Source organism: Plectropomus leopardus, chromosome 4 (assembly GCF_026936395.1).
Source record: "Plectropomus leopardus strain MGB_pleo_1.0 chromosome 4, ASM2693639v1, whole genome shotgun sequence".
Taxonomy (NCBI): domain Eukaryota; kingdom Metazoa; phylum Chordata; class Actinopteri; order Perciformes; family Serranidae; genus Plectropomus; species Plectropomus leopardus.
The window spans coordinates 31,486,170-31,506,368 of NC_142179.1; the positions used below are offsets into that span (position 1 = coordinate 31,486,170).

General features: G+C 42.1%; 1 protein-coding gene across 8 annotated transcripts in view; it reads left to right on the forward strand.

Annotated features, from left to right (window-relative positions):
- The window catches only part of arvcfb (ARVCF delta catenin family member b), a 253,471-nt gene that overhangs the window by 105,967 nt on the left and 127,305 nt on the right, over positions 1–20,199 (forward strand). For 5 of the 8 annotated variants that reach the window (XM_088077113.1, XM_088077114.1, XM_088077115.1 and 2 more), the window contains exons 4-5: positions 1,942–2,032; positions 3,058–3,277. The exons of 2 other annotated variants lie outside the window; for them this stretch is intronic. In XM_088077113.1, the coding sequence (XP_087933239.1) occupies positions 3,086–3,277 (192 nt within the window). In that variant the 5' untranslated portion in view covers positions 1,942–2,032; positions 3,058–3,085. Of the gene's footprint in view, positions 1–1,941; positions 2,033–3,057; positions 3,278–19,001; positions 19,249–20,199 lie in introns of those variants that run through there. One more of the 8 variants, XM_088077116.1, reaches the window with a different exon arrangement.

Consider the following 20,199-nt stretch of genomic DNA (forward strand, 5'->3'; position numbering starts at 1 on the left):
AAAATGCAATTAATTGGGATTAACTATTGAAATTCTGTGATTTATCACAATTTTAAAAAAAATAATTCTTTCACAGTCCTAAAAAAAGCAATTAAAAAAAGTCCCATGACAAAAAGGTTCTTTGGATATCAAGAGGCAGGTGCTTGAACACCCTCAGCCTCCCCTTCTGCATGTGCCTGCTGATGACTGCAAACGCATGTCAGCCAGAATTGTTGTGGGATGAATAATGTTTCAAAGTATGTGATTCCTGATTTGATATTGAAAAAAAAGGCAAAGTAATGAGAGATCATGTTCCTACGCAGAGGTAACGTAACCAATGGAACCTTTCCTTTCATTCACACGGGTGTGGAGTTTTACTTTGAGAAAACCGGCTCCTCAGCATGTTATTGCGTTAGTGAAGGAAGAGTCGTGTCAGACGAGACTCCACTCCAGATAAATAAATGATCAGCGCGCAACAAACATCAAAGAGGGATTGTGTGCTTCAAAGGGAATAAGGGCCTCACGCTCACCAGGTCCTGTGGTGAAGAATGAATCCTGCGTATGCACACACACATACTTCGATACACACACGCTCTGTTTCTGTAATCCGACCTGTTTAAGATTCTAATGGCTGCATCTGCATCGATCATCCCCTGCTGAGCCAAAGCAGCCCTCCTCAATCTTTGTCTGTTTCTGTGGCAGGATCAGCTGGAGGATATCCAAAATGCTTTCATATACTGTTTCTCCTGACTCAGTGTCATTTCCTGCTTTTTGTGAAGTACTTTACTCTTTTTAAACTTCTGGTGCACTTGCAATATATTTACATTTGTAATTTCTTCTCACAAATCTGAGATATCTTGGATACAATGACCCATCTCATCACAAAAAGATGCTTACTGGCCCGAGCTGACCCCGGGATGACATGCTGACCGCTGCTTTGTGTTGTGATTTCTGTTTGGCTGATTACTTGACAAACATCTGTTTCACTCTCTGAATGAGAAGTCCGATCCAAGGCCAGAACATTATGTTACATCCGCATACAAAAGCACACATCACTTGTGCTCTGTTTGTGAAAAATGTTGCTGGCAAAATGGTGTAAAGTAAAATATTTTGTTAAATAGAAATGTGTAGCTCCTGTGTAGAAAAAGCAAACATGGAGGTCAACCAGTTTTTATGCTGTAGATGGGAAGGGTTCCTGTTTTGCAATGAATGGTTACATTTATGTAACTGCAAAAATGATCTTTACCTTACCTTAACCGAGTGTTTTAGTTGCGTGTTTTAGTTATTAAAAACAATCTTCTAATATTAATGTTTTGTCTGGCATTAGGTTTGAAAATTTAGGTACTAATGCAGGAACCAGCAAAAGACTCCCATCATTTATTAAACAAATATTCAGTTAAATCAAACCAATATTACATAAGTGATTTAGGGTCCTCTTGAAGTGAACATATGTGGACAAAGAGGGTGGAGCTGTGGAGGAGTGAGGTGTGGATCTGGCTCAGACTGTCACTCAATCGCCCATCCCCCCTTTTTTTTATTAATGAGTTATATAAAAATTAATCCCCCCAAAAAACTGCAGTTTTTGGCACCTCCCCATTGGCTTCATTTTTTAGCCCTGGAGGTTCTGGCCTTGTCTGGGGAACTGGAGTAGCTGCGCACATTGTTAGACACTAGACATGTACTCTGAAGATGCACGTTAACAGTGAAAAAGCATACTCTAAAGAACTGTTTAAAGAAATTAATGGTGAATGAATGAAGGTTGTCTATTTTTAATGTATGTAGATGATACTGTGCTGATTTCAAACACTTTTTGCACCTGTTTCATTCGACTTGGGCTCACCATAAAGTTACATACAACCCAGTGAGAAGAACCACATGTTGCTTGTTGCTTTTCATTTCTGTTTTAACTTCTGGCTTGTTCTCTTTTGTCTTCCCTCTGTTTTTCTTCCCCCTCTTTCCCAGCTCTCCGTTCTTCTTGCTGTCTCACCTTTCTGCTCCTGTTAAAGTGGGGGATGTCTGTTTTCTAACACCTCTCAGACTGCTTATCTACTAGGTCTGTATTTCTGTGGTTCACTATTTCTAACCCCATTTGTTATTGTGCCGTCAACCCCCTTGATATCACGCCACCATCCGTTATGGATATCAGGGTGTGTGTGACAGTGATTCTTACTGTGGCTTGCAACTGTTATCTCGAAATCATGATTGTTTATGATAGGTAGCCTGTGTGTTTGTGTGTGTGTGTGTGTGTGTGTGTGTGTGTGTGTGTGGGTGGTACCAGGCCCAGGTGTCCGTTTGGGTGGCTGTGGGATGCTTGCATGTGTTGCATCGTGCCTGCAACAGCGCTTGTGTGTCAGATTGCATTATGGCTCTGTGCATGATTGTACCCAATGACAGTGTCATTCCTCCACGCAGGCTGTGATTGTTCATTTGTAGGGGTGAGATCATTCCTTTCCACTTTTTGGATGTCCAAAAACAAGAATCTTTGTTTTTGTGAGTGTGCACTGTGCTGTTTCAGTCCCTTTGTTGCACTTGGAATTAGTGGATCATATTTCCATTTTGTTTCAGCAAAACTCGATTGGATTGTATGCTGTGCCGGGTTAGTCTTAATTAAAAGAAAGGCTCCAACTTCTGAAGCAAAAACATAATTGGCACCCAGCAGAGCATCCTCATTAATGTCTCCGCTTGGAATATCAGAGATTTCCCCATGTAGTCACCCTTTGTGGGGAGAATTTGAGCTTGTCCCTCCAGGGTATTGGAACGCACAGTTTTACTTAAACAGATTTGACTGTAACAGACAGACTATATGTACCATGAGCCCACCTCCCCAGTCATCCAGTCAGCCATCCTAGTCGTTCCATTTTGATGTGTCATGTTGATCTTTTTGTTCATGATGGTTATTTAAAGCTTGTGCTGTATGCCAAATCATCAATGTCCTATCTTGGCCAATAAGTAAGTCTTTTATTTGACTTGCATCAGTCCGTCGATGCCACTCGCCCAGCCTGTTGGGTCAGAGTGTCTTTAATGACCTGGTGTGCCCCCTCCTCCTCCCTTCTCTTCCCCCCCTTCCCAACATGGAAGATCTGTACAACTGCGACCAACACAGGACATGGAGGACTATGATGTTCGCTCGGCCGCCAGCATCCTGGCTTCAGTGAAAGAGCAGGAGGCACGTTTTGAGCAGCTGACCCGAGCCCTCGAGGAGGAGCGTCGTAATGTCACTCTGCAGCTAGAGCGCGCCAACCTGCCACCCAACCCCCCTACCAGCCAACCGCTAGCATGGCAGCAGGTGGTGATGCAGGTAATTGATGCCAGCATCGCTGGCCAACCCCCCACTCTTGTCATTTTTACCCGCCAACTTGCGCTACCATGTGTCCGCCTCCCTACCTACCTCTCTGAACCTCCTTCCATCTGAGTGAGCTCATTCCATCGCCATGTTTGCTCACGGTCATTGCTTTTCATCATTGGTGGGCCTCAATAATCTCTCTCTTCAATCTCTCTGTGATTTGGGACATTTGTTCCTGTTGTCTGAACCCACTGCCCTGGATGCTGTGCAATAATCTGCTATATCGTGACTCATCATTAAAAGCGTGCTGATGAGATTCAACCTTTCATGCTGTCTTCCTTCACCTCCTCCTTCTACACCACTGCTAGCCATCCAATCCCATCTCCTTTTGCCCACTGGTCTTTGATATTGTCTAGTGGTGCTGCTGATTGGGCATGGCCTTTCGCCCAGCTCTGGCCAAAGTCTCAGGGACATTAGAGACCTGGCCAGGGCTCCTGTCAATGCTGGCTGACTCTGCAGGAGCAGGAAGTGTAAGATGTAGAAATGAGACAGCTGTAATCCCCTAAAAATGTCAGCAGTCACAACAGCCCATTGATTTACGCAGGAAAAAAAGAAACCTGCTCAGAATGTACACATGTTTCGCTAACCGGAATTTGAAAGCGCAGTTTGGCGATGCAGTACCTGTGGCACTTAGATACATCACCTTTAATCATGGTAAAGGAGGCACTCTCATGTATTATTGATAGGGCAAGACTTGCAGAGATGAAACTGCTGCGCCTACATTTGCCTGTGGTTGCATTTGCCTGCAGTCACATTTTGTTAACAGTCGTGTCAGTGTTTATTTTTAAAGGGCTTGCTGCCAATTTGGCCTCATGAAGGGATAATGAAGAGGATGCAGGAAAAGTAAAGCAGGGTAAAGTAAACTTGTCATCCCCTCACACACCACAGGGGTGATCTACTGCTTTTATATATTTGTGTGCTTGCGTGTGTGTGAATGGAAAGCATCTTGACCTGTTTTTAGTGTCTTTGTCAGCGTCATGCAATAACGGACAACTACAAAACACCGCCCGTCTCCATCAGAACGATGCTCAAACATCTTGCCAAATTTCATCAGCACCAAGTTTGGTTCATTCGGCCCTGACCTTGGGGAAAAATAGTACATTGTTGCATTTTGGTTGTGATTAAGGTCCTGTTCACACACACTTGTGACAAACAACCCAAGAGGAGTAAACATGAGATCGTGCAGAATGACAGGTAGCCCGTTGATTTGACAGTTTTGGCGTTTTCATCCTGCATCATCAGGACCCATGTGGGTAAATTAAATTCAGGTGCAGCCCTTTAATGCTTCTAAAGTGTTTCTTTTTATGTTGTTTGGCATCTCAAAGAGCACAAAGAGAAATAATTACTATTCAAGTATCATTCAACTGTAAATCAACCGAATACTTTCAGGGCCATTGCTTCCCATGTGGGTGCCCTCAGCATATTGCTTTGTTGTTATGCACACATATAACAGAAGAAAAACCAAACTTTATGAACTATAAATTATAGAACATGCATTCTTCAGCAGCTGCTGAAGGCTCTACAGAGACATGCGAGACATACTTATGATAGAGTTCTGCAGTGATTCTGATAACAGCAAGATGCAAGCAGATGATTGCTGTTATCAGTATCACGCCATTTCGACGTTCCGGTCCTGTTGTTGAACGCAGGTATGTTTTTAATAAGCTTAAGTTTTGTAAAACTCCACTCAATTGCGGCAACTGACTGACTGCATTAATAACATGAAAGCACACTCTCTCTGCTGCTGCTGTGCTGATGCATGTGCCTGTAGTGGCAGTGTTTGCCTTTATCAGGATCAATTATGAGATCACAGACAGATCTCATGATTAGCAGATGGATTTATTATTGATTTAGCTGTTAAAATCATGCTATAATCACATCTCTGCTATCGTAAAATCCTGTGGTTGGTTCATTTTCTTTCACACTACAAATGAACCGCACCAGAGTCTGTTTGGAAGCGGACCATGACCAACTGGTTGTTTGGTCCACACCAGGGTTCAATAGACAGGTGTCACACTAGCCCAAACGAACCATATTTACCGCACAAGTGAACCTGAGTTTGTTTTAATTGAACCAAACAGGGTAAATGTGCAATCACTCTGAATAAGTAAGAGATAGAAAAAAGAACTAACCACCTAAACATTTTCACTGGCTTCCATACAGCTTTCTACTGTTTACTAACATGTTTTTGGACATGTCCATGACGTCAGACTCACCAGTAAAAATACACAGAAAGGCATACTTGTCTACTGCAGCGTTGGCTGTAGCCTGCTGGCAATGGGAAAGCCGTTTATTGCCTATTTTTTAACAGTTTTTACTGTGTTTAAAAAACCTGCATACACATGTTTAATTTTGATGGAACAGGGATGTCAGACTGAGAGTGAGATACCCTCCCTTACTCATAAACTGGTCCATGATTTAGTGGACAGTGCTTAATACGACAGGCAGTGAATTAACCCTCACTCACGAATGACCCTGGCTAACCAGACTGTTTCCACACTGGGGAGTCAATTGGGCATAACGGGGTACTGCCCACATAACCATGCCCCATTTTACATCACTTTGAAATGTCATTTGGTCACCAGGCTTTGGACCATCCACTTTATCATAAACACCTATAAATGCCAAAGCAAATTGGATGTTGGGGTGGGAGGGGTGGCGGTTAGATCAGTGTCTGCTCTCAGGCGACCTGAGAGCTTGGCAGCACGTGCCAGAGGTGCTGTGTCTTGTCTAAATGTGTGTGTGTGTGTGGGTGTGTGTGTGGGTGTGTGTTTGTGTGTGTGTGTGTGTGTGTGTGCTGCACTGTGAGACCCACTCCATTCACCTAATGAGTAGGTATGAGCGATGAGGAATGCATCAGGTTCTTCTCCTTGCTTAGTTCCCCCCATACACTCACACACACTCCCCAGGCTACATGATGGATTAAAATGGATCACGGATCAGTAACCAAGGGTTCAGACTCACAGCCCCAGGGCCAGACTCGATGAGGTTTGCCATTACTTAAAGTCGGGGTCAGAAACGCAAAAGTGGACCATGTTTGATTAATAAAATCAGATTCAAATAGAGGCCTAATGAGAGTGATAAGCCACTAATCTAAATAGCGCTCCGCTACACCGTGCTCATTTTGCAACAGATTGGGTCCAAACATCAGCGGGCAGCTCACACTTTAATTTGCCTTCATTATTTAGATCAGTATTGTCAGCATTTTTAACGCAGGCGAGCTAGAAAGAGCAGGGCCGGTGGGTAGCAAATAAACATGAGAAAAATTATCTTCACAGAGATTGATGCGGATTACTTCAGACACGTCAGCACAGCTCTGTATGAATGGCCACTTCAAACAATGCTCTGAAACACTGCTTCCTTTTTTCATCAGGCTCCCGCCCTCAGTTTGTTGAGTTTAACACTGCAGGCTCTTCTGTCCTGTGCAGCCTGGATGTGGAGTGAGGCATGGCCTGGGACGGCGGCCAAATGACTCCAATAAATCATACAGTGATGGTTTGACAGTATTAAGTGAGAATATAGCAGTCATTTCCGGCTCAAATTTAAAGTTGACAAGATTTGTAGCCTTTCGAAGTGTTGAGTTTGGCGACAAATTTTCTGGTTAATGTTCATGTGAACACAAAACTGTTGCATAATAGGGAATAGTATTTGGCAAATTTAGCAGCATGGCTCTTGGGATAGTGATGTTGGTTGGTTGGTCCACCACATTGGTCCCGACTAATATATGAAATATAATGAAATTTCAGTGCCTATTATAAAGATTGGAATATGGTGCACATATTCATGGTCCCCAGAGGATAGAATCTACTGGACCTGGTGATCCCCTGGTTTTCCTCTAGCACCATGAGGTTGACATTTTTGTTTCTTTGTGAAATATATCCACAGCTATTGGATAGACAGCCATGAACAAACATTCAAGGTTGCCAGAAGATGAATCTGAAAGACCTTCTCTGATTTGTCATCCAGTATTACCAGCAGGTAAAAATTTTTTACAAATCCAGTGAAATACCTCAATATCTACCAAATGTACTCGAACAAAGTTTTGGAGGGATGTTCATGGTTTCCAGACTATGAACCCTAATGATTTTAATGAGCGTCCTATTGGTTGAATTGCCATGAAATTGGAATCAGACCTTCATGTCTCGTCAGGATGAGCTGCAACAACTTTGGTGATCCTCTGACTTTTCATTCAGTGCCATTATCAGATCAAATTTGGATAGGGCCAATACTGCAAAAAAAATGCAAAATCAATTACATTACCATCAGCCGCAGCTATACATTGTGTTTAGGGATAATTCAGTTTTTTTAACATTCACATTTAAACAGCAGAGCTTCGGTTTTCCAGCTTTGAGGCACTTTACAGTGTTTCTGCCTCCTTTCTGAACTCAATGGCTCTAGGGAGCTCTTTTGTCAACCATGGAGTTCTGCAAGCAGCTTCCCAGCCTCTGGGCACTTAACTTTGCTCCTGTCTCCTTCCTGAACCCGGCATTCTTACCCAGATGTACTGAAATTTGTCACCATTTGATATAACATGAATTGGTACTTGACAGTACTGACATTATTTGGTTAATACCTTTAAAAATAGTGAGTATGGTACCTAACCGAAGTGATAATTAACAAATGTCAGTATCCACATCTTAAACTAAGACGCTGAAAATGTAACCTAAAAAAGTCTGCATGGTAGCATTGTCACAGCATGTTTCCATGCTTAAGTTAGCATTTAGCTTAAAGCAAAACTGTCTCATCTTGATTAACCATAAGGGACATTTTGAGACTTAAGTTGAAGCTAGGTATTCAGTGTTGTTTTCTTTGGCTAAAGGTACAGCATACTGCTTACTGTTTCCAAAGATTTATATTTGTCCTACAAAGAGGGGGGAACAAATATAATAATCCCACCACAAAGAAGTCACTCTATGATATGAACACAATTCACCTTGCTTAGCAGGTGGGCACACAACTGACAAGGATTGCAGAATCTTGTGATTCAACATGTTTGACCTTGTGTGATGTTAACACAGGGTATAAAATAGTAGATCACCACAAGACACTCTTACCATTGTATTGGAACAATGAGTGTGGGAGAGGTTCTTGTAAACAGCATTGCCCTACTTTCCAAGACTTCACTAATTGAATTCTGATCCCCATTCACTTCAATATTACACTTTATAAATTGCAGCCAAGGAAGAGAATTAGAGTGGTTACGCTGCGCCGTCCTGTGAGAAACATCAGAACAGCGCTGTCGGATACTCCATTAGCTTTCCTGATGAAATTATCAGTAGAGATTCAGTGACACGGACCAAGGCGCCTTTGAATCTGCATCCATCGCCAGCCCTAACATGTGACCCCTCACATGCCAAGATCATACCCTTTCTTCATTTGATATTGCGTTTGCCTGCGGTAATTGATTTTTGCCCGGAGGAGCGTTATCGCCGAGGCTTTGAAAGGTCAAGTGGTGCATGGTGACAGCTCTATGTGTGGAGAAAGGCAGACAGCACTCAGACAACCACGTCTGTTTGGAGCTAAGGGAGAAGGTGACCTCATTTCATATACACCAGACGCCTTATCTATCTACCCACGGCCGCTGCCCGGCTGGCACGTGCATAGATTCCATCTCATGGTGCATACAATCACCAGGCTGCATTGAAAAGCGCACTTCAACTGCAATTTCTTGCACTGTGGGTATCATTAAATGTTGGCGTTTGGTATTCAGATGCTATATTCAGAGGGCTTCTAGCATTGCGGAGGCATATCATCCCCTTGTGCAAATGTTGTGGGAAGTTTTCAAAGGCTTGTGAGCTTTAGAGAGAGGGAACAGTGCAGCCTTTGATCTGTGCTGCTGTCTGTGGTGAAGATGTACAGGCCCCAGCCCTGCGATGGCACAGCAGCACTCAACCAACAATCGCTCCAGCCGCCCTCCACCCACTTTCATCCCCGCAGCCCCCCAGCCCTGTCTAGGCACAATGGGAACAAAGGGCTAAGGGTGCTATAGTGACAGAAGATCTATCCTTCCACTGGCAGGGCCCGGGAGCCCCTGTACCCTCGTAAATCACCTGCCTAACAATGAGCCTTAGTTTACCCCCTTCCCTCCTCCATCTTCCCCTGTCTTCTTCCCTCACTGTGCCATCAGGAACTTTTTCTCCTCCCATAAACACCCTAATTACCTTGGTGTGAAAGTGGCTCCATTGTTTATTTTTGTATACCACACTGTTCCCATACTCCTCCTACATTGCTTTCCTCTCTGAAAAGTCACATTTAAATTCTAATAATGTTGCTGCTTGTTTTTCCATGGTTCCATATGGAGCACCTAATCATGCTTCACAGCAGTTTAAAGGTTACTTGGTCCTCTGGATATTAATGATGTAAATGAATACAAATACATTGTGCATTTTAAACAGATATGAACAGCATTTGAATTTCTGCAGCAGTATTTACCTCCACCAGATACACGGTTTGCCAGAAACATCACACCACTTCTTCTCAGAGCCAGAACTCAGTCTAACTGAAAAATACAGACATTATGTACATAATGCTACAATAAGCTCAATTTTTTAAAGAGGTGGAGGAATTTCTGATGTCTTTTAAATCAGGGATCACAATAATATTTTCCTTCAGTATTGAAAGTAGTATTGGTTTGGATTTCTGGCAGTGTATGTGACTTAGCAGTGGACAACAAACTGGACACAGTAATAGAAACAGTAGATATTTTAAACCAACTTTATTTTAACCTTACTCTAAATAATGCAGTGTGGCCCAATGACCTAAACCAAAGTTATTCAATTCCCTTCTCCCCTCTCTATCCAACACACATGCTTTATACACACATACACTCACACACACACACACACACACACACACAACTCACCTCACCTAACATCTTGAAGTTTTCCATTGAGGTCAAGGAAAAGTTTTTAGGAGCAGACATAGGTCGCACGTTTGACCACAGCCCAAATTTTTTGAAAAGTAACTAAGCTTGGTCTGAACTCTGTCACATGAGAAAATGTTAATTTGTGAAAGACATGATTGGCAGCGTCGCTATACCTATCTGTACATCCTGCTCAATCAGTACTGCACGTGTAACCCAACTAAGGTGAAAGGATGTGAGATGGCTCACTCGTTAGCTACTTCTAGATGATTTATGTAATTTACAGTACGTGTTTTCTCATACATATCAGATTTGCGTTTGCTGGACCACTTGGAGGTTGCTTCTAGGCCAGATGCGCCCCATGGGCCGCCAGAATGAATAGGCCTCAGCTAAGCTTATTCATATATTCACAAGGGATATAAATGCCAGCAGAAAACAGTTTTACACACAGAATAGAAATGAAACCATTTAGATCATATGCGGCTATCTCTGGTCTAGACAATCGCCCCTTACAGGGTGAATCCAGAAATAGATTTTGATACAGACAGTAGCTTTTGGGCATAAACTTACTGGCTGACATTCCTCAGTTGCAAACATTTTTGCACCTTATTTGACCCAATATCCCCTTGTGAACCCTTGTCACAGGTCGCATGTTTATAATTGTTAGCGCTTCAGTCAAAAAATAATTGTTGTCCTCTCTGACTGTTTCATCTGAATAAATTTCAGAAGCCTGAAGAGCTAAACTATACACTATTTCATAAGAAAGATGCAAAGATCGGAGAAAAGTCTAAAAGAATTTTTTTCAACAGAATTTAGTTTTTATTTTATTTTCTGCCCATTTCACAACCCCATGTGAGGATCTAAAATCGCAGGTTGGGAAGATGTACTGGGGTTAAGGTGGAGGAGTGGATTGTCCAATAATCTCTAGTTCAATTTTCGTTTCTTTCTTATAGTATGCCATGGTCTAAAAGATTCTAAAAGCAATCCAACCCATTTACAAATCTAATAAATGTGTTAAACATTGAAAGAGCTAAACCACTTCCTTCCTCCCACTACATTGGTTAAATTTAAGTAGAGCCTGCCATTTATGTTCTAGGTTATCTTTTATTCACCCCACTTCAGCATTAGGAGTCCAGTTTGAGGCGATGGCCCATGAATCACACTTCTAACCGCTCAAGGTAGAGAGTAAGTCCTTTCAGTGTCTCAGCTCGGTACAGGGCCTGACATGGAAGGACAGGAATTTTTACTCAAGGTTGGTGTTACGCATATTGCCCCTTGTTGAGAAGAACAGGGAGAAAGAGGTTTGAAGGGGGGGGGGGGGGCAGCAGAAAAGCCTTTTGTACTGCGGGGCTATTTATATTCCTCTGGGGCGGCTCAAACCTTCATCCTTCAAATCAGCCCCAACGCTGGTGGACTTAATGCCTGTCCTGGTGCACCTCACTGTCATTTGATCACAATCCATTAAACCATTATGCACACTAAAAGCACTAAGAGGGATATGTGAACACTGCTCCCATTTCCTTTACCTGACATCCTCTCTGTGTACTCGCATAGGTGAACAGAAAGGTTCAGTATCTCGGAGGGCCACTGCAAACTGAAAGTTTGTGGAACATTTCTACTTGAAGATGACCACCATGGCAGCCTGAATGAGTAAGGGACTTGGTAGCTGAGTTCAGAGACTAAACTGTAGCCCATGTGTTTAAAATAAAACCCCCTCACCATCACAGGACACCGGTGCCACCTGAGGAATGTGACCTCACCCTTCCATGTGTCCAGCAGAATAACCAAAGCAAGGCTGACCCCTTTTCACTGAAAAAATTGAAAACAGTCCTGGAATTTTGTATTAGTGTTGGAGGTGCACTTCAAAGCCTTGTTTTAATTATCCTCACGAGTTCAACATACTGGTGCGACAACTTTACTACATGACTTACAAGCATGTAAATGCTCATCAAACAAGGAGCAGGAGCAGCTGAGCCTTGTTTTGGGAGGTGTGCAGGAGTAAATTCACACTTTATTGGACAGAGCATTCCTTAAGACTACAAATGCCTTAATAGCATAAGGGACTTGGAGCCGAACACTTCTTTTCAATATCACCCCAGTGTGTTCTTAAAGGTTACTACAACGTGAATGGTCTGCTGCCAAGTAAATCAGAGAGTTTTAGCCAAGCATAAACTGCAAAAGTGTGTCTTTCATATCATTGTCACTCAGCAAATACATGCAAACGTGTAAACCGGCCTTGGGATCTAGTGTTAATTAAAAAATACAAATAAACATTTGTGGAAAGTGTTTGGATGCCAGAAGTGCATTCATACTTCCTGGAAAGAATAAACTCTGCACTCAGTTAAAGCAGACAAATCAACTTAAAGTCCCCAAAAGACCCACAAACTAAATTGTAGATGAATCAGCTCAGGAGGGGGCGGCCGTAACTCTCAGCTGAGTGCTTTACCTGGAATTAGCCTAAAATTTAAGTTCTTAATTTAATGTTAACAGAAGGAAACCTCTTGGTGTTTGCTATTTTCAGTAAATCCTCGCTCTTGCACCTGTGTGCAGTGGAGGAGAGGAGGTGGTATAGCATCAGATTATAGCAATTAGTCGGAGCCACGCATGCATCCATTGACTTTGCACTCGGGCTGACTATATGAGCTCTGTCATCGCCTCAGGCAGAGGCACATTTCACTGCTGGACAGACTGAAAAAGACTGAACATCACAGAGACTGGAATTTGCAAACCTTTGCTGTTTTGATTCACACACAAAAAATTGTGTAATTTGTCTCAAGTTGAAGCCAGGCTGTGGGGCTCTCCTGATATTTTGGCACGTTTGAAAAGGGTGATAGGGCTTGGTATGTGAACTGTCTCACATGGAGTGTCTGAGAGTGATACTCGTTGTGTAGGGGCTGATTGTAATAGCGCAGGAATGTGTGAAAAGACCGGCACTGCTCTCGAAAGTCCTCTTTTTCAGAGTGCCTCATTCAAGCTGATCATTCTGTGCTGAATATAAACTTATATTCCATGTATTGAATTTTAGATGAATCTCAAATACAAATACAGCTAACCTTCATAATTTTTCCAAGTAAATACCAAATTTCTCAGACACTGATTTACAGATGGTGGTAGCCCCAGAATGTTTCTGTAGGGGTGGCCAGGCGGGGCCACTGAGAATCTTGGGGTGCACACCAAAACCAAAAAGCCATAAATGAAATTTTAGTAATTTGATTAAGTATGTAGACCATTTAAAAACTGTTAAATATGTGTTAAATGTTAATATGGAGAGTTAAGGACTTTCAAACTGATACACTAGTACATATACTAGATGCTTATTTATACAGTTAACATTCTGCGTTCCAGCAATCCTGTTTTATTATGGTATTTATCTGTACATTTATTTATCTGTTGGGTGATTTGTAGTTCTTCAAATAGGCTGATTGTCAATTTCTTAAAAAGACAAATACATAGCTTTACTTTGAAGGAGTGTATTGATTGTAAGAAACCAATCATTTACATGGGACAAGCCTTTTCAAGTTTAGGAAAGACTTGTGGGTACCCAAAAAAAGCAATTTTCATTCAGATATCTTCAGATGAAAGTTCAAGGGACCCCTTTAAAAACATTGTCATGCCAGTTGTTCCCTAGCCTACATTTAGCCAAACTTTAGAGACTGATTGTTAGATGCAGTGGCTGACAAATCTGCCATATAACTGGGGATCGTGAACCAGCATATAAACACTTTCTACGGACTCTTGAAAAAGGAATTGTACCTTTTAAAAGGAGATTACATTTTGCCAGTTGCTGGCTGATTTATTAACGAGAAATCTCAAGGATCTATCATGAAATTTAGCGGAAAGGTGGGCAACTGATTAAATATAATAATTTTTAGACCAATAAAAAACTCTTACAAATCCAAACTGGAGGTGTAAAAGTTGATTTGATGCATGTCAGCCCCAAGACTGATTCAGAATTTGTTGTTTCTGCCTCATTCAGTGCCCCAATTACGCACGAGAAGATGAAGAATCAGGAAAAAGCCTAATCCAGTTATGGTTGTATTAAAAACCTTGCTGTGCAATTACAGTATTGCGACATAAAAACAGAAAATAGAACCTTTTGATCTAAAGTGATGTCATTTAAACAGAGCTTTATTTCCCTAAATGAAGGGAAAATTGCCTTTTTGGAAGACAAAACCCCCCAATAGATTGGACTGTAATCCTCTGCATCGCTGAGTAGCCATTTTTCAAGGGGAAAATAAAACATGATAGTAAGAGTCATTAGATAAGGGCTTTTTTTGCAAGCTGTGCCATTGTTAGAATAAACAGCAGTCAGCCGGTAGCAGAGCAGATCATCTTGGCCCTGTATACACTCTTACACATTCATTATTGTTTCATCAGGGCCCCTACACTGTGCAGTCATTGTCTTAAAGAACTTAAAGCAGCAGTATTGTCTTGAAAATCACTTTTTAAACACCTTTTTTTTTTGCAGACCTGCTTTGTGTGTAGTTGGATATTTGGTCTTTATTGAAGTTTGAAGGTAACGTCGGGTTTCCCGAGAAATGTATTCTTGGCAGAGTGGAAAAGCTTTTGAAGTTCTGTTCAAAATTAGATGTCATTAAAGTCTCCTTTGAAAGTGAAGATTATAAAAACATTCTTTCTTGTAATGAAGCGCCATATATATTTTCAAACGGCTCGCCTCTTCTGCCTTCAGTCTACTCTTTCTATCTGCTTTTGCTCCTCTGTCTCTCTCTCTGTTTTTCTATGCATCTGGCATCTTGAATGGGAGAGAAAAACATGATTTTAACAGATGCAGCTTCATTGGAGGTGTCTGGCTGTCAAAGCACGCCTTGTTGCTGAACATTAACCTTTCTACCATCTGTTTCACACCGTACGTCCTGACAGAGTAAAGCTGACTTCAGGAGCTTTGATTACAACTCCTGGATTATTCATACACCTTGTACATTTACTTTACAAGGCCCAGGCGTGGGTTGGCTATACTCGAGAGAATAGACTACAGTAGCTTTTTTCTGCAGCAGGTATTCCTGGAAACAGTATCACCGACCTGTGATGTTTAACACATTCTAGAAATTATTTTAAGATAAGACATCGTATTTCCTCTTTTTGGATATTGAGTTTAACCCCAACCTGCATTGTCTATTTTTACTTCAGCTTTAGTGGGTTGTACCTGTTTGTGTATGAAAAGAGAAAAGAACATTTTAATTAGAAACAAACCAACTAATGACATTCCTATCAGCCTTAGCTGTACATTGCGTTAGTGGTATTGAAATTGAATATTGCAAATTGACTTGGCAAAATTTAACATGCTAACACACTAAACCAAGAAAGTTTACATAGGATGCTTTCCCCCCCTGACCCACAGGAAACATTATATCAACTAAACAATAGAAAGTAGGAAAATGGTCAATGCATCCCCACTTCCTCCTACTGTAGCCAAAATATCCTGGATACGGCCACTGCCAGATTGTGCTGGTGACATCATTTGGAGCCAGAGTCTGTGCAGTGCGTTTTTTGCGGTATTGAGTTCCCGCCCATACACCCGTTTGACCAATTACAAGCAGCCCCACTGATCACAAATACACTGATTAGCAGATTAGCACACATAGCTGTCAATCATGACATCAAACCCCTTTTCATAGCATCAAATAACTAATTTAAACCAAACTGATCAGAAAAAGAAACACTTGAACATGCATCAGTGTATTAAAATGATAAGAACTATATGAAATGACAGAAACTATGTTTGGGAAAAATTTATTTGATGTGTATTTTGGCCTGTGTCCTATTCGCTAACATGGAGAGGGCAGTATTTATGACCTATACTGCAACCAGCCACCAGGGGGCAGTTGAGATGTTTTGGCTTCACTTTCGGGGAGCTGTCACGTTGTCCATCAGTACATTACATTAGCATTTCGCTCAAAGAACCACTTTGCTTAAATACAGCCCCACAGAGCTGACTATACTTATTGTCTCATTTAAGTCTAGATGGCATGGGAATTTGGCAAATATTCCTTAAAACAATATTCACAACATAAAAGTATAATTTGGACACAGGCAAAACACACGTGTACAAATTTACGGAGAAAATGAAAAGCAACGTGTCTTTTCTAATCTGCTCCCAAGAGCATTCCACAGCACTTAATGGATTTTTAAACAGGGTTATGAAACTCACTTAATGCTTAAATGGCTTAAATGGAATGTGATATTGCACATCACATAAGAGAAATAATGCACCGCAGTCAAAGTTTTAAGACTTTTTTTTTTAAACCACTTTTTGGAGGTAATGTTGGTTGGATGGATTCTTAATGGTATTGTTGAAAGTAAATAGATCTAAATGTAATGGTGCATGGTGGGCCAGGTCTTTCATTAAGAACAAATGGAGCAGTAACATTCGGGGAGATGAAATACCAGGCTTGTGGAATGCGAAACCTCAGCCATTTCCCCTCCGCTTGGCATTTCTCCTTTCTATGTTTTCTTTTTTTAAGTCCAGTCATTTTTTTTTCCTCTCCGTAAATCCAGACGTCCCTCAAAGTTGTCTTCGGTTAAGCTTCCATCTACGTTAGTAGATTAACATTCCTTGTCAGTCTTGGTCACAGTCATAGATATTTGAATGTGAATTCTTTCACGTACGTCCCACCCCTCCCTTATATCAAGTGCAGTGAGAGGAACGGGACAAAGAGGAGGAGAAAAGGAGCTGTGTGTGTGTGCATGTGTGTTTGTGGGGTGTAAAAATGTGCAGAGTATTGGGTGCCTTTGCCTCAATAGGGCCAACTTTTGTTTTGTGTGTGAGCCTCTGTCCCCCCACCATCTCCTCTTCTTTTTCCTCTCTCTCTCGCTCTCTCTCTCTCTCTTTCTCTCTCTATGCCAACAAGGGGGAGGGGTCGGCAGATTGACAGACAGACGCAGCTGGAGTGCATAGAGGGAGCTGGTCCCACCCCACTAAGATGCCAGACATAGACCCAATGAGAGAGGGAGAGGAGGAGAGAGAGAGAGAGAGCTGCTACACTTCCAGCTCCTGCTGCCTGTCTGGGAACCCTCCTTTCTATTAACACACCTCCTTTTTCCCCCCCTCTCTCTCAGCCCCTGAGGTTTTTGTTCTCACCCTGGCCAACTTTTTTTGTTCAGTGAGTGTGTGTGCGTGTGTGCAAATGCACACAGTTCAGTTCAGCTCCATTCCTCTTGGATTCCTGCTTGTGTTAGAGAGGGGGGATTCCTCACGGCCAACGGCTCCCTTTGCCCTCCATCCCTCTCCATTCCATACATTTGGACAGCGTCTCAGCAAAGGAGAAAGCTAGATCCCTCTTTTTCAGCTGTGTCAAAGGAGCCTGAGAGAGTCAGAATTACACTGGATGGAGGGTGATTTCACTTTCAAAATAAAAGCATTGCAGTCTTAATGAAAAAAGGGCCTGTTGCACATTTGTTTTTATGCCCTATAGAACAAAAAATAAAAAAATAAAAAGCTTTGTGCTAGAAATGATCCATCAGTCATACTTCCACTGAGTTTGACTGCAAATTCAAATTCCTCTTTGTGCATTTGACATTTGTTTTTTTTTTTTTAAAGGAAATGTTTGTCAAAGCTTGTGAAACATGGTTGACATGTTTTGGATTTCAGACTTGTTCAAAAGACATAAAAAAGTAATAATAACCTCAAAATCTTAGTAGACCAATTCCTATTCTAACAACACTGTCTCAACTTTGGTGGTATCACAGTATTAAGGTGTACCATGGTATTTAGAAATCCAGATGGTTTGTTTTTCAATGCTGTTTTAAAACAGAGCTCCTCTTTCTATTAAACTCATTCACCACCAGACCCCAGTCTCTGGTTTCTACTAGTGGAGCAGACAGCTGAGCTTAAAGACACCTCAGCACATCAGCCAGTGGCCATCAGCCCTTTTTCCCCATGGAGACCATGGTTACGTCTAACTTAGTGAAATGGTGTATTTACTGGGGTGGCCCAAGTGGGGCACTGACTCATGCAAGGGTTGCATGAAATACAAGCACTGCTGCGGGCACACGCGTCGGCTCAGCTTAATTCACCATTTTTGTCGCCACTACCCATACCTACTTTAAGTACTACCATTGCAGTATTTTACATCCTTGTCTATAGTTTAGTTTAAAAGTTAAATAGACCTACCAAATCACAATAAAACAGAGTGACACCATATAAATGTAAAATAAAGCTCTGCTTTGCGGCTCCGCTCCAAATCAAAACAGATCTTCTTTCTCTTCTATGGTATTTTGGCAGGTTAGACACTGTGGTGGCCCATTACTGCATCTCAGGTTGAGACTGAATTGCACCTATAAACAAAAATGTATTAAATTTGTCAAACTTGCAGGTAGGCAGTCATTACAGGGTGCCACCTGGGATAGCCAATTAGATTTTAGGGGTGGGCCTTGCCACCTCAGGCCACTCTCTGGACAGGTCCCTGCTTAATTGTCTTCCCTGACTAAGAGAAAGTTAAATTCAAAAGGTGTACACTTGCATATCTGTTTAATTAGGAAAACTGGTGGGAAAATGTTACCTTTCTTAACATTTTATGGGTCTCTATTTCTCTATTTACTGCCGCACACGTAGGCTACACTGTCACTGCCATATACCATATACCAGAAAGGTATGAAGATATAAAATATTACATACCACCCAAGCCAAATCTCAACCTACAACCCTCGAAAAAAATCTGGGTGTTTCATTGTTTTGTAGTAGTAGCCAGAAGATATGCAGCTGTAAAAAGCAGTAAAGCTTCCTTTCACGGGTATGCCTAAATTCGCGCTTTTATTTTGAAAGGCACAAGGCCACACTTCCTATATTCCTCGCGCTGACTGTCACGAGCTCGACACAGCTGAGCAGAGGATGGCTGCCTGCGTCTGAGCTGCTGCCTCTGCGCTCACAGAGGGAAAACTCAACGTAAATAGACAAGGAAAGCGCGAGGAGCCGAGAGGAGGAGAGGAGGGAAAGGAGAAGTTTTTCCGAGACCAGGAAATAGTTGTCACACATTTCCCCGGGAGGTTTTTATTTTGTCGGGAGCGAAGGGGGGGATTCAGGACCATGCCTGCTGAAGTGAAACAGGTTAGTGTTGCTGTGTCTGCCGGGTCTGCTCTCATCGTGTCTTTAGCCTCTCTGACTCTTCTTGTCTTTCTTCTCCTCCTAACTGATTCCTTATTGTTTGGGTATTGTTGCATACCTATCATTTTTACCCAGTATCATCACTCTTTAAGTCGTTTCCATAGCTTTTTTTCACCCTTGTTTATACATGAGAGCAGAGATTCTCAGATTTCTCGATGTCCTTCAGGAGCATAGTGCGCGCGCGCGTGTGTACTGTGTGTGCACGTATGGATGAATGAAATATGCATGTATATGTGCTGCTGCATGACATCAGATACAGTGAGGAGGACAGAGTACTTCCACCACTAAGTGACCATTTGATGCTGTAAATAGTCATGACCATGAGATATGTTTAGTGGTGGCCGTCTGTGTGTGTGTGTGTGTGTGTGTGTGTGTGTGTACAGCATGTGTGTGTGTTGGGGGTGGTCTTGCAGGACTGTAAAGCAGCATTGTGACTTATGAGTTTCTTGACACATTCATGGGCTCACACATGTCAGTACCACCTATAGAATGAGTGGTGTGATCATGGGACAAGCGGTGAAGTATTGAAAGTTTGTCCCTGGTCATCGCCTTCGAGGCTGTGAATGAGCCCAGGCCAGGATTTATTGCCTGCAGGCTGTAGTACCAAATGTGTGAGAGACATGGCATTAAACTCTTTTGTCTTCCACTTGCACAGATACCGCAGGAATGTGCTTTTGTTAGCTCTTGCGAGTGTGTTACTGTGTCTGTGTGGGTGTGTGCGTACTAGGGCATAATGTGCATACATTATTGGAAGTGTTCCCTGTGTTTGAAGCGCATCCACAGGCAGCCTACACCATCACAACGCTCTTTTCCCCGCCGAGCTTGGCAGTGCTCAGATGCATCAAAAAAAAGGAAGACAGACATCCAAAAAGAAAGAAAGTGGCAGAAAAAAAA